Source organism: Panulirus ornatus, chromosome 11 (assembly GCF_036320965.1).
Source record: "Panulirus ornatus isolate Po-2019 chromosome 11, ASM3632096v1, whole genome shotgun sequence".
Taxonomy (NCBI): domain Eukaryota; kingdom Metazoa; phylum Arthropoda; class Malacostraca; order Decapoda; family Palinuridae; genus Panulirus; species Panulirus ornatus.
In genome coordinates, this window is record NC_092234.1 from 972865 (window position 1) to 987998 (window position 15134).

At 39.9% G+C, this 15134-nt stretch overlaps 1 protein-coding gene across 6 annotated transcripts in view; it reads left to right on the forward strand.

The window, feature by feature from the left end:
- Window positions 1-15134, forward strand: part of Crag (DENN domain-containing protein Crag) — a 346089-nt gene that overhangs the window by 69571 nt on the left and 261384 nt on the right. For all 6 annotated transcript variants that reach the window (XM_071666294.1, XM_071666290.1, XM_071666288.1 and 3 more), the window contains one exon: window positions 4792-4967. In XM_071666294.1, the coding sequence (XP_071522395.1) occupies window positions 4792-4967 (176 nt within the window). The remainder of the gene's footprint in view (window positions 1-4791; window positions 4968-15134) is intronic.

The window sequence follows — 15134 nt, forward strand, 5'->3', positions numbered from 1 at the left end:
AAAACTTTTCACTGCTTCTAACAACTTTCCTCCCACACCATATATTCTTAATACCTTTCACAGAGCATCTCTATCAAACTCTTATCATATGCCTTCTACAGATCCATAAATGCTACATACAAATCCATTTGCTTTTCTAAGTATTTCTCACATACATTCTTCAAAGCAAACACCTTATCCACACATCCTCTACCACTTCTGAAAACACACTGCTCTTCCCCAATCTGATGCTCTGTACATGCTTTCACCCTCTCAATCAATACCCTCCCATATAATTTCCAAGGAATACTCAACAAACTTATACCTTTGTAATTTGAGCACTCACTCTTATCCCCTTTGCCTTTGTACAGTGGCACTATGCACGCATTCCGCCAATCCTCAGGCACCTCACTATGAGTCATACATACATTAAATAACCTTACCAACCAGTCAACAATACAGTCACCCCCTTTTTTGATAAACTCCACTGCAATACCATCCAAACCCACTGCCTTGCCAGCTTTCATCTTCCACAAAGCTTTTACTACCTCTTCTCTGTTTACCAAATTATTCTCCCTAACCCTCTCACTTTGCATACCACCTCGACCAAAACACCCTATATCTGCCACTCTATCATCAAACACATTCAACAAACCTTCAAGATACTCACTCCATCTTCTCACATCACCACCACTTGTTATCACCTTCCCATTAGCCCCCTTCACTGATGTTCCCATTTGTTCCCTTGTCATACGCACTTTATTTTCCTCCTTCCAAAACATCTTTTTATTCTCTCTAAAATTTAATGGTACTCTCTCAGCCCCAACTCTCATTTGCCCTCTTTTTCACCTCTTGCACCTTTCTCTTGACCTCCTGCCTCTTTCTTTCATACATCTCTCAGTCATTTGCATTATTTCCTTGCAAAAATCATCCAAATGCCTCTCCCTTCTCTTTCACTACTAATCTTACTTCTTCATTTCACCCTTTCTCATTTGCTCCTCTCCCATGCTTCTCATGCCACAAGCATCTTTTGCACAAGCCATCACTGCTTTCTTAAATACATCCCATTCCTCCCCCACTTCCCTTAGGTCCTTTGTTCTCACCTTTTTCCAGTCTGTACTCAGTCTCTCCTGGTACTTCCTCACACAAGTCTCCTTCCCAAACTCACTTACTCTCACCACTCTCTTCACCCCAACATTCTCTCTTCTTTTCTGAAAACCTCTACAAATCTTCACCTTCGCCTCCATAAGATAATGATCAGACATCCCTCCAGTTGCACCTCTCACCACATTAACATCCAAAAGTCTCTCTTTTGCGCTTATCAATTAACACGTTATCCAATAACACTCTCTGAACATCTCTCCTACTTACATACATATACATATGTATATCTCTTTTTAAACCAGGTATTCCCAATCCCCAGTCCTTTTTCAGCACATGAATCTACAAGCTCTTCACCATTTCCATTTACAACACTGAGTATCCCATGTACACCAATTACTCCCTCAACTGCCACATTACTCACCTTTGCATTCAAATCACCCATCACTATAACCCAGTCTCGTGCATCAAAACTACTAACACTAACTCAGCTGCTCCCAAAACACTTGCCTCTCATGATATTTCTTCTCATGCCCAGGTGCATATGCGCTAATAATCACCCATCTCTCTCCATCCAGTTTGTTTTATCCATGTCAAGGTAGAGTTTACTTTCTTTCACTCTTATCACATACAGCCACCACTCCTGTTTCAGGAGTAGTGCTACTCCTTCCCTTGCTCTTGTCCTCTCACTAACCCGTGACTTTACTCCCAAGACATTCCCAAACCACTCTTCCCCTTTACCCTTGAGCTTCGTTTCACTCAGAGCCAAAACATCCAGGTTTCTTTCCTCAAACATACTACCTATCTCTCCTTTTTTCTCATCTTGGTTACATCCACACACATTTAGACACCCCAATCTGAGCCTTCAAGGAGGATGAGCACTCCCTGCGTGACTCCTCCTTCTGTTTCCCTGTTTAGAAAGTTGAAATACAAGGAGGGGAGGGTTTCTAGCCCCCCCCCCCCACTCCCGTCCCCTTTAGTCGCCTTCTCCGACACGTCAGAAATGCGTGGGAAGTAGAAATCCCCTGAGATTTCTAGATATCTTACTGATTTCTAAGACTTTCTTCCCATTCCATCTCATTGGTGTTGGGGCTATGGTGTCTTCCACTGTGAAAACACTTGAATTTTTCATTCATTTCCTCATATATCCATATATCATTTTTGCAAGTCTTCCCTCTGAATCCCTTAACCTTTATTAGCTGATCTTTAACTGACAGTGTCTTATAGGTGAATTTATGGAAAAGTCCCACCTCATCCATAATATTCTTTACGGTTTCTTTGTTTCTCCTTTCTTATCCTGCTATACTCATTCCTTGTTCTCTTATACCTTCATAATATTATGAGTAGTTGACTCTTAAGCCTGTCTTTCTGGCAAAACTCATCATAGGTACTCATAAGTAGTACTTCCCCTTTCTCTCCCAATATCTGACATACAGAATCAATGATGTAGTGTTTCTTTGCTCATTACTTCCATATGTCCTATCTGTTTCAGGACACCCTCGTAAGCTCTCTTGGTCAGACTGCACCTAATACCACACATCTATCTGACATTGTTATTCAGTACATAATCAATACCATATATGCTACATGTTATTATCATCCTCACCATTTAAACATTTATTTTCTAGCACATCCACCCTCTTCCTTTCTTTTGCTTACAGGGGAGAAGACTCAGCATCATACTGCACTGCTGGGACTACTGCACCTTCAGACACACTGATCATTACCCTCCCAGACACTGATGTCTCCTTCCACACATTCCTTAATGGATTCAGGACTTTAGCCCCTCTCCCACCTTATGACTCACTTCATCCCCCATAGGTCTATCTGCTGTCTTGTTCATTGCCAAGCAACAAAAGCACTCTGCTTCATCTTGGTCCTCCTCACTCAGACTTTTACTCAGAGCATCCTGTCTCTTATCCTTGCTGCACCTCATAATCTCAACTTTGTTCACATTTACTCTAAACTCAAATTTCTCTTTTCATAGCTTTCCCAAAATCTGTCATCAGATTCAAGTGTTTCTCAGGAGTGTGCCAAGAGGCGTGTCATCTGCAAAACAACACCTCCCAACCCAGTTTACTGTAGATCTTCTTGTTCAGAAATCTTCATGATCATGTTCACCATCCTGACCATAAACAGATTAAACATCCTCAGTAGCCTAACACATCCTTGATGCTGACCCACATTCATCAGGAACCTCTTCTCCCTTCCAACTCACAGATATTCCCTGTTTTTCAAGTGAGAATTCCTCTGGAAATAGTAACTTTTCATTTGCCCCATGTATTCTTAGCACCATTTACAAGACTTTTCTGTCAGCTCACTCTCTTTCTCCAAGTATTTCTTAAATTCTTCAAACCATGTATTTGTTGAATGTGTATGCTGTTATGCAAAGCTTTCTTATACTGTTCCCCTCTTTCCATGCACCACAGGAGTACAGTATATAAAGCTTAAGCTTGTAGATGAGTGGAGATGTGTTAAGCCATATAAAAGATACTTGTACTCCAAACTCAAATAGAAGCATTAAGAAAACTGCAGAATGTGCTGTCTTCAAGATGTTGCAAAATTAATGTCTTGTAATAGATGCTAGTTCTCAGTAACAGATGATGTGTTGAAACAAATGTTTTCCCTTGTAATGTCTTTTGAATGTTGGATTTATATTCATTTGTGTTGGGCTTGCATGTTATTCTCTAAATATGTATATTTTTGATCTGAAATGAATTTTGATAGCCTAATGCACAATTGTCTAACCAAAAGTTTTGATAAGAGGCATCCTCTGTTGAAAACTTGAGACAAGACAAATCTTCTCATAGGATTTGAGAAATTCTTCATTTTCCATAAAGTTAGTCGTTACATTTTTCAATCTTTTGTAAATCCCCAGCAATTTGTGACATCATCCCTGTTTTTATTTTGCAACATTCGGCTACATTTCCCTCTTACCCTGTAAGTATTAGGGTTTTTTTCTTGCTGATTCTTTCATACTCTTGTGTTTCACATCTCTCTTAAGAATGTAGTTTTTATGGAGGAAAACATGATTTCCTTGTTGTGTAATACTACTCTTCCCATGTATGAGTTAACATTACTCCATATGTAATTTAGTGGAGTGGATCAGGTACGTGCAGCTGCTGCAACATCTCACACACACATCTTTGATTGAATTTCAAATCCCCATTGTGTTAAAGTGAAATGGGGATTTATACATTATAAAATTGTCTCTCATTTACTTTACATAATAAGTTGATGCTACATACTAAATTGATTCATCAAGGAAAACCACTCTCCATTTATTCCACTAATATGCACACAGTGCTTCCATTGCATCCAGTCCCCAATCATTCTTCTTATATTTTCATCTGAAATAGAATTTTTTTCTTCCTTCCTTTGATTTGGTATTGTGTAACTGTGAGAAGCTCAACAATGAATGGGTTGGGCTGGCATCATGGCTGTAGATCATAGCAAATGGAAATTTAAATGGAATTGTAAGAGTTACACTGGGAATGGTATTAGATGCAACTTGAACATTGAAGAGGCTCAGTAGGTGCTGAAATTTGGTGTTCCCTGCTTGCCATCAGACTTGGTGTTCCCTACCACCAGACATATTTTCTCTTTATCAAAAACAGTTTTTAAGTATAGTAGTTTGTGGTCAGAAGTGTGTTTAGATCATGTCAGTTTTAGCAACTCTGTAAAATAATGTATGATTTACTCTCTTTTCAGATCATCTTCCCATTCCACTGGCAGTGTCCATACATCCCTCTATGTCCGCTAGGACTCTCTGATTTCCTCAATGCTCCCATCCCATTTCTTCTTGGCCTGGACTCCAGGTTCTTTGATCTCTATGACCCTCCTACAGATGTCATATGCATAGACCTCGACACAGGAGCCATGTCTGTGTAAGTTCTGTTTAGCATATTGTGATTTTTATGAAGTGGTGTTCTTTTAGAAAAGAGCAGAATATATTTTAGTTGGGAATCATTGTGGAAAAATTGAAACAGTTGTAATATGGTTAGTAATTGTAACATATGAAAAAAAATCTTTTCCTGAAACTAGATAGACCTTTTTAACTTTTTTTAAGCTTCTTTGTATCTCCACATTAAAAAACAAAGTTTTTCATGAACATTCCCATTCATGGTGAATTAGTAGTCCACAGCCACGGAGAGGTTTCTGTCCCAGGTTATGGGGGTATAAAAAGGATTACCATAGTTTATACTGATATGCTATCCTCCACTGCAGAATTGTGCATAGGTAGAACAAGGTGATTATGAAGAAAGCCATTGTTGTAGAGCAGTTTTGAAAAGTTAATTCATACAGATATAGAATCAAGAAATGAAGGCATCACAGGATAGAACTAAAAGGGATGGATTTAGGAGTAGGGTTCAGTCTTGAGGGAGATCATCACATGCACCACGATTTATATTAGGTAGATTGAATGTGGTCACCTATAATTCTGTATGTGCTTGATCATTTCCTCAGAGGAAAGGAGTTTCTTTTTAATGGATTGATATTTCCTTTTACATGGACATGGGGTGATTAAGATGCATGAAAGCATTTTAGAAGCTGCACACACCCTTATGTGATATTTGTATGATTTTTTTACCCCTATGTGGAGCTTGTAGAAGCCTTAAAGGAATGAATATCTACACTCTGTAGTTCATATGTGTCCAAAGTTTTTATTCCTTTCAAGAAATGATTAAGGTGTGATGTACATATTAACTTTACTCTCATTTGATTTTGTTCCTATTGACCAATGGTAGATCAGCTTTACACAGCATCTCAGTTCACTCACACACAACCTCATCTTGTGTCCAATGTGCTTAGTAAAAAATGAGTTTCCATGCTGACATAAGTGCCTCTCAGTTTTTCAACACTAACTTCATTCATCTAATGAGACTGACGTGTCCACTTGCACCTCCACCCATGCACTCCAAATTAAGCCTTTGAAGACCATCAGAAATCCTTCATTTAGCATCCTCATCTGAAATGGCCACTAGCCCGAAACATATCACTCTTTGCATCTATCCATCTCTTTCATGGGCTGCTACTGCTTCTTGTTTGCTAATAATATTAGCATATATCACATTTGCCAGCTTGTCATTTAACATGGATCTAGCATAACTATACCAGCCCTACCTTTTGGCAAAATGTTTGAAGCAGTAGATAGAAGTAGTAGGTCAGAACATTAGGCAGGGGAATTAGGTAGAGGTAGTAGGTAGGAACTTTAAGTGGGAGCATGAGGTAAAAGTAGTAGGTTAAGTAGTAGGTTCGAACATTAGGTAGAAGTGATTGGTAGGAACATTAGGTAGGAGCCTTTGGAAACGCTGCACTAGAGTTGCCCTTTTCCTGTGGCTTGTTTAGGATGAGGCACTAAAGGCTAAGTGGCTCTGGAGTTCACCAGGTATGTAGGCTTTTTTTGCTGTAGCCACCCCTTGAGGGAGTTCATGAAGGGAATAGGCATCAGAGATGTAAATAGATAGGTGGTGTTTTTCTAATGTTTTCTTGAAATGTGTCTTTCAATCTCCATCTCATATTCTATGCTTAATCCTTGCTGGTATCTGTAAGTTGTTAATCTTTAATGTTTAAATTTTGTAACTCATTTAAACCTAGAAAAACAGTTTTCACATCCACTTATTAGATTTACCATTTCACTGCAGCAGGCATAATATCCACTGTACACTCTGTATTTTTGGGTATACTAGAAAAGTCTGAGACAGATATCTCCATAAGTTTTTAGCAAGATGGATGTTTTTGGAAGTGTTTTTTCACACACAAATATGATTACTCAGGGTTTTTGTCAGTAATGTATGGCATCTAATAAGAGTATCGTAACCTCAGATACTAGTATGGAACACAAAGGTGGAGGTCTCTTACAGTCTCCTTTGACATCTCCACAAACTGACCCATGTTTGGAAAAATTTGGTTGTAGCTTCTGTTAACACTGCAAAGGATGCCACTACAAGCATTAATGGCCATATACTTTGCCTTTAGGCAGAGGTACCCAATTCAAGAAGTATTAGTATACATGCCTCAGCTTTTCAGTGCACTGCTTTGTGATATAAAAGGATGAATCTACCAGTGTATGTATCACTTAAAGCAAACACAGCATATCCTAAGTAACCCCAAAGCTAATCCTAGCAGTGCTAGCTTGTATCTATTTTTATCTTTGACACCCATTTGCTCTGGGAATTCCCATCGAGGGGTGGCAATAGCGAAAGAGTCTCTTCTTATCCCTGTCCTTACATGCCTCTCTCGCATACACTATTCCATGCATTCTTCCTCTATTTCTCTCCTTCCAGTGTTCCTCCAACCTATTTGCCCATGTTACATGGCTTTTAGTTGGTTATTGTTAGTCTTCATTTGAGGAAAGGGAGTGAGAAAAGTATATACCTTAAATGTTAGACAGCAAATGTAAGGCAGAGGATCCGTTATACAGCTAGCAATATAAACATGATTGGCAACACTAGATCATCTCAAAATAGTATGGATGCTGAAGTAAGCCATAGGGTGAGCAAAGGGGCCAGGGTTCTGAGTATGTTAAGGACTTTGCAGAAAGACAGGTTTCTGTCTGTGAAACCAGAGATGGATATGTTTGACAATATACTCATGCTGATGTTGCTTTATATATGTGGGGCATGAGCCCCAGATGAAAAAGATGAAAGAGGCTGGATGTGTTGAAAATTAAAGTTTTGACATGGGGACAATATGTGGTATGAAAAGGACTTATCAAGTAAGAATTGACAATTTTAGTAAGTGGTGTGGTAGTAAGAAGAGTATAGGTGATTGAGCTGAAGAGGGTGTGCTGAAGTAGTTTGGACATAGGGAGAAGATGAGGAAGGAGAGACTGACAAAGAGGTGGTACATTGCATATGTGGAGTTAATGAGATGGAGAGGGTGACAGAAGATGAAATAGAAGGATGGAATGAGAGGTGCTTTGAGGCTCTAGCGTTTGATTATTTAGGGGGTGTGCAGCGTGCATGAGATAGGCAGAATTGGAGCAGTGTGGTACAGAGAGGGCGATGTTCTGTCATTGGCCTGAACTAGGGCATATGAAACATTCAAGGAAACCGTGAAAAGGTCTATAGTGTGTGGCTCTGAATAGGGGGCTTTGGTTTTGATGCATTATAGGTAACAGCTAGGAATTTGACTCGGATGAATAAGGCCACTCTTCCTTTCTTCATGGTGCTACCTTGCAGACATGGGAAACAGCGATTAAGTGTGGAAAAAGAAAATATTGAAAAGTAACCTAAATTGTATCAAGGCAAGTGGGAAAAAAAAAAAGATTCTAATTTCAGAGGTATAAGTCAGTTCAGTATACCTGGTAAGTTTCATAGAAGAGTGGTGATTGATTGGGTGGTGTTATACACTGAGCATCAGATTAGGAGGAACAATAAACTTCTGGATTGGTAGAGGATGTGTGGACTGGATATTTGCTTTGAAGAATTTTTTGAGAAACACCTAGAGAAGAGTGATTTGCATTTGGCTTTTAAGGATCTCAAGAAAACATTTGATGGGGTTGGGAGAAATGCTTTATGGAAAGTGCTGTGATTATACTGCATATGAGAAAAGCTAATAGATGAAGTAAGGAGTTTTTCCAAGGGAATGAGGGTGTTTGTGGAAATTGAAAGGGGGGAGGGTGTGGTTTCAGATGGAAGTGGGTCTGCATGAAGGGTATGTAATGTCATCAAGTCTTCTTATCAGTTTGTGGATGGGTTGGTGAAGGAATGAATATGAGGGTCTTGGAGATAGGGGTGGGTCTCCAGTATGTTGAAGATGTGGAAGCCAGGGAGATGAGTCAGTTGCTGTTTGCTGATGATATAGCTTTTGTGGTTGACTTGGATGAGAAACTGCAAAAGTTTGTGTTTGAGTTTGGGAGAATATGTGAAAGGAGGAAGATGAAAGGTAGTATGAATAAAAGTAACGTTATGAGGTTTATCAGGGGAGTTGAGGCTGATGGGTTTGAGTTTGAGTTTGAATAGAGAGAACTTAAAGGAAGTGGAGTGCCATAGATATTTGGGATTAGAAATGGTTTCAGAAGGAACTATGGGAGCTAGAGTAAAGCATTGGGTGCATGTGAGAGCAAACATTGTGTGTTCATTGAAGAGTGTGTGGAAAAAGAGGGTCACTGTCTTTAAGGGTAAATATAGATGTAATTACCTGTTTGTTCTGTACAGGGAGGAAGGTTCTCACTCATGGGTCACCATCTCTTGAACACTGTGCAATCATATAGCTTCTTAAAATCAACATGCTTACTCCATAAAATTTTGTATAGTAGTCCTTACAGCACTGCTCAGGTGTAAGTTTTGGATCCTAAAGGCAGAATGGATGTTGGATTTGTCGGAAATGAGATGCTTTAGGACAGTATGCTGTATGAGGAGGATTGATTGTGCAAGGAATGACAATGTAAGAGAGAAATGTGGAATTAAGCAGATTGACAGCGAGAACTAAACAGAGTGTATTGAACTGATATGGAGACATTGAGAGGATAAGTGAAGAGACTGACTAATAGGATATACATGTCAAAAGTGGAAGGAGTAGGGGTAAAGGGGAGACTGCAAAGTAGATGAAAGTATGGAATGAAAGAGGCTTTGAGTAACAGAGGTCCCTTGCCAATCACTGGGGTTACTTCCTGGGAAATCTTGTGGTTGGCAATACTGTTGTTGGCAAGGTACATGGCCTATGGGAAATGAAGGATTAGGGGAAGTGCCTCTTGTGGGAGTCATATCTGAAGTCATACTGAACACTTCAGTGTTAGAAATAAGCATGTTATACTTCAAAAACAACATGCCCATTCTCTACAAGTGCAAAGAAATTATGCAAAAACTGTGAAGTAATGATGTGATGGCAATATGTCACCAGATGTTGCACCTTCTTACCCCCACCAAGCTGCCACCCAGCCAGCAGTGCTGCACAAAAGGATGCTTGATGGTTGTCCAAGCAACATTGCCTACTTATGAGACTCCTTCAGCCTCTCCTTTACAATGGTGTGATGGGCTGGGCTGTGAACAGTCCATGGCCACTTGACACTCACCCAGTGCTTAGAAAAGTTTTGATAGTACCATGGAAAACCATGGAAACTCAAAGCTTAATGTCATGGTTGGTAAACTGGTATACATATCCTGAGTATGCATAGTCAAAACCATGGTTGGCTAAACTGTTGTAAGCAAGGGATATATGTATTGGGGGCTTGAACATGCAGGATAGTTAGACAGTAGGTGTAATTACCTGTTTGTACTGTACGGAGAGGAAGTTTTACACTCATGGGGTCCCATCTCTTGAACACTCTTTACTGTCATGCAACATCTTAAATTTATATTTGCTGTCTGCATTAACCATGCCATTCATCCTCCTCTCTTTACTTTAAAGGTGCTTCTTTACATCTATTTTAAAAAAGTTTCATGCTTGATTTCGTGTTATGCCTGATTGTTCTGTCCCTACATCTATGGTAGAACAGTTCACTATATATGTCATTGATCTGTTTTCAAAAATTAAGGATGTGATCATGTTACCCCTTACTCTATTTTTCTAAGATTGGCTAATTTAAAGCATTGTCCTTTAACTTACCTCTTAATTCTGGTACCATCTTTGTTGCTGCCCTTCATCTGTTTTGGAAACAATATAAAAAACAACGACAGTGATATGGTCAATTTTACAAGTAACATTACTTGAATGTTAAAGATGTTATAAGGTTGATAATGATTGATTAGTTTTTCTGTTACCCATTTACCATTCCAACCCTGTAAGATGCTACAGGAACAAGGGAACGGTGGTCTCATTTGTGTGCATACCCATATATCATGCATATTATATGAAAACCAGTGCATGCCATCCACAGCCAAGCCTGCAGATTGCTTCATATACCTTTAATCAGTCTGTTGACAGCACATTGCCCATTGGAAGTGCCTTCTCTTTGGAAATATTCTAACTCTTTACTTATCATGTGTTACCAGATTCCTTTATCCCCTCAGGATTGCAAGGGGAGAATACTAAATGCAGTTGTTATACCAAACTAATCCAATTCATTCTATTCCCTGCACATCTCCCACCCATCTAAAAAGCCTTCTTCTTTCCATCCTTCCACCGCCTCCTTGGTCTCCCCTCTTTCCCTCGCTTCTTTCACTTTTGACACATTGATTTTCTTCGTCAGTCTTTCTCTGTACATGGTGAAACCAAAATTAATTGTAAATACTCTAATGTGGACAATTATTATGATGATAAGTGTAGTAAGAAGTAAGAGTATTAGTGAAAGAGAAGAGAGAGGCATTTGGATGATTTTTGCAGGGAAAAAATGCAATTGAGTGGGAGATGTATAAAAGAAAGAGACAGGAGGTCAAGAGAAAGGTGCAAGAGGTGAAAAAAAGGGCAAATGAGAGTTGGGGTGAGAGAATATCATTAAATTTTAGGGAGAATAAAAAGATGTTCTGGAAGGAGGTAAATAAAGTGCGTAAGACAAGGGAGCAAATGGGAACTTCAGTGAAGGGCGCAAATGGGGAGGTGATAACAAGTAGTGGTGATGTGAGAAGGAGATGGAGTGAGTATTTTGAAGGTTTGTTGAATGTGTTTGATGATAGAGTGGCAGATATAGGGTGTTTTGGTCGAGGTGGTGTGCAAAGTGAGAGGGTTAGGGAAAATGATTTGGTAAACAGAGAAGAGGTAGTGAAAGCTTTGCGGAAGATGAAAGCCGGCAAGGCAGCAGGTTTGGATGGTATTGCAGTGGAATTTATTAAAAAAGGGGGTGACTGTATTGTTGACTGGTTGGTAAGGTTATTTAATGTATGTATGACTCATAGTGAGGTGCCTGAGGATTGGCGGAATGCGTGCATAGTGCCATTGTACAAAGGCAAAGGGGATAAGAGTGAGTGCTCAAATTACAGAGGTATAAGTTTGTTGAGTATTCCTGGTAAATTATATGGGATGGTATTGATTGAGAGGGTGAAGGCATGTACAGAGCATCAGATTGGGGAAGAGCAGTGTGGTTTCAGAAGTGGTAGAGGATGTGTGGATCAGGTGTTTGCTTTGAAGAATGTATGTGAGAAATACTTAGAAAAGCAAATGGATTTGTATGTAGCATTTATGGATCTGGAGAAGGCATATGATAGAGTTGATAGAGATGCTCTGTGGAAGGTATTAAGAATATATGGTGTGGGAGGAAAGTTGTTAGAAGCAGTGAAAAGTTTTTATTGAGGATGTAAGGCATGTGTACGTGTAGGAAGAGAGGAAAGTGATTGGTTCTCAGTGAATGTAGGTTTGCGGCAGGGGTGTGTGATGTCTCCATGGTTGTTTAATTTGTTTATGGATGGGGTTGTTAGGGAGGTAAATGCAAGAGTTTTGGAAAGAGGGGCAAGTATGAAGTCTGTTGGGGATGAGAGAGCTTGGGAAGTGAGTCAGTTGTTGTTCGCTGATGATACAGCGCTGGTGGCTGATTCATGTGAGAAACTGCAGAAGCTGGTGACTGAGTTTGGTAAAGTGTGTGGAAGAAGAAAGTTAAGAGTAAATGTGAATAAGAGCAAGGTTATTAGGTACAGTAGGGTTGAGGGTCAAGTCAATTGGGAGGTGAGTTTGAATGGAGAAAAACTGGAGGAAGTGAAGTGTTTTAGATATCTGGGAGTGGATCTGGCAGCGGATGGAACCATGGAAGCGGAAGTGGATCATAGGGTGGGGGAGGGGGCGAAAATTCTGGGGGCCTTGAAGAATGTGTGGAAGTCGAGAACATTATCTCGGAAAGCAAAAATGGGTATGTTTGAAGGAATAGTGGTTCCAACAATGTTGTATGGTTGCGAGGCGTGGGCTATGGATAGAGTTGTGCGCAGGAGGATGGATGTGCTGGAAATGAGATGTTTGAGGACAATGTGTGGTGTGAGGTGGTTTGATCGAGTGAGTAATGTAAGGGTAAGAGAGATGTGTGGAAATAAAAAGAGCGTGGTTGAGAGAGCAGAAGAGGGTGTTTTGAAATGGTTTAGGCACATGGAGAGAATGAGTGAGGAAAGATTGACCAAGAGGATATATGTGTCGGAGGTGGAGGGAACGAGGAGAAGAGGGAGACCAAATTGGAGGTGGAAAGATGGAGTGAAAAAGATTTTGTGTGATCGGGGCCTGAACATGCAGGAGGGTGAAAGGAGGGCAAGGAATAGAGTGAATTGGAGCGATGTGGTATACCGGGGTTGACGTGCTGTCAGTGGATTGAATCAAGGCATGTGAAGCGTCTGGGGTAAACCATGGAAAGCTGTGTAGGTATGTATATTTGCGTGTGTGGACGTATGTATATACATGTGTATGGGGGGGGGTTGGGCCATTTCTTTCGTCTGTTTCCTTGCGCTACCTCGCAAACGCGGGAGACAGCGACAAAGTATAATAGAAAAAAAAAAAGTGTAGTGCAGTGATATGTCTCTAATCCAGTGATCTATAGCTCAGAAACTCCATGGTTTAGAAAAAAAAAACTGGCCTAATGTGGCAGAATTTTTATGGCACGGAAAATTGCCACTTTGCCATTAGATGTTGTGATTATTTTGGTATTCCACGATTGGCCACAGTATCTAATGACATATCTACATAGTTACATGTTTATGTATGCAGGAGGTTCCTGGATTGCAAACGAGTTAGGTTCTTGGATCCTGTTTGTAAGTCAGTCTGTTCATAAGTTGTAAATTATGAAGAAATGTTTAATGTTAGAGTAGATATTTTTACGTTAGATATTATATTCCAAAGTAAGTACAATTAATAGAACATCATATTACTCAACACATAATGAGAAAAGAATGTGGTTCCTTGGTTCGTAAGGATTAATGATTTATTTTATGTCAGACTAGCTATATAGTGTTTTTCTTGGAGCTCATTCGTAAGTCTTAGTGTTTGCAGGTTGGACTCTTGTTAGGTGGAAATCCCCTGTACATACACTTTTGGATAAATTTTTTTTGTAATATACAGCAAATTGTAATAAAACACTGTACAGAACAATTATCAAGACTAAGAAATTTTGCAAAGAAGACTATAGTGTTGTTTGATCATTGATGAGACTGCTTCTCCATGAGTTCAGCTATGGTTGGCTTATGTGACAGCATCGGCAGGTGCCTGATCTATGACATTTTATTTCATATGTACAATGGGTAAAAAAGTATCGGTTGCACAATGGATCCAGTGCCTTCCATGATGATTCTAACAACTCTTGATGTTGTTAGTACAACAGGTTTGAATCGCACAGCAAACATTACAAAACCCAAGATAAGGTTAACAATCTCATCTCTCAGCTCATGGAACCTGCCACACCGTGGCATTTGTTAACATAGTCATTGTTAGCCACCAATGTCATGGCCATGCCAGTTACAGTGGAAACCTCATTGGCTACAAAGTTTAGGGGAAATGATAAATTGTACTGAAAGGACAAGAAAAGGGAAAGAGATGCAGACCTATTGTTGCCCTCCATAGTAAGGGTTACAGCATATGTGTTATTGCCTGGCAGTTTGCTGTTCACTGAAACTCAGCAGCATGGGGGGATTCGGTGACATGCCGAAATAGGAGGTACAGAAGAAATTCCCTAAATATTTGACAGTATATGTCGCTGCCACTGGACGACACTGTGCTGGAGTTGCCCTCTGCCAATAGCCTGTCAAGGGTGAAGCACAAAGGCTAAGAAGCAGTTCTGGAGTCAAGAATATGCCTGGTGAAAAAGGTATGTTTAATTCAAGGTAATGACACAAAGTAATTGGGATGAATGGTAAGAGTAAATGGAGGGAGCTAGTGGAGAAATTGAAATGTAATAGTTTGGATGTGCTGGGATTGGGGAAACCCATATCCCCGGGCAAAGTGTATGGAGTGAAAATGGAAATGATGAATGCAAGCTACGGAGGGCGTAGAAGGAGGGGGTAGTATGGACAGGAATGAATGAAAATAATGAGTAAGGAAGGGTGTTACAAAGCATGGATGGAATGGATCAGTAATAGTGTAGATGAAAGGAAAGATTGGAATTGTGAAGTTAGAAAAGTGGTTGTAATGGGTGATATAAATGCGAAGGCAGGATGTGTTGAAATTGGTGAGACAGTTGGTAGAGTGTCTGGACTGAATGAGAATGG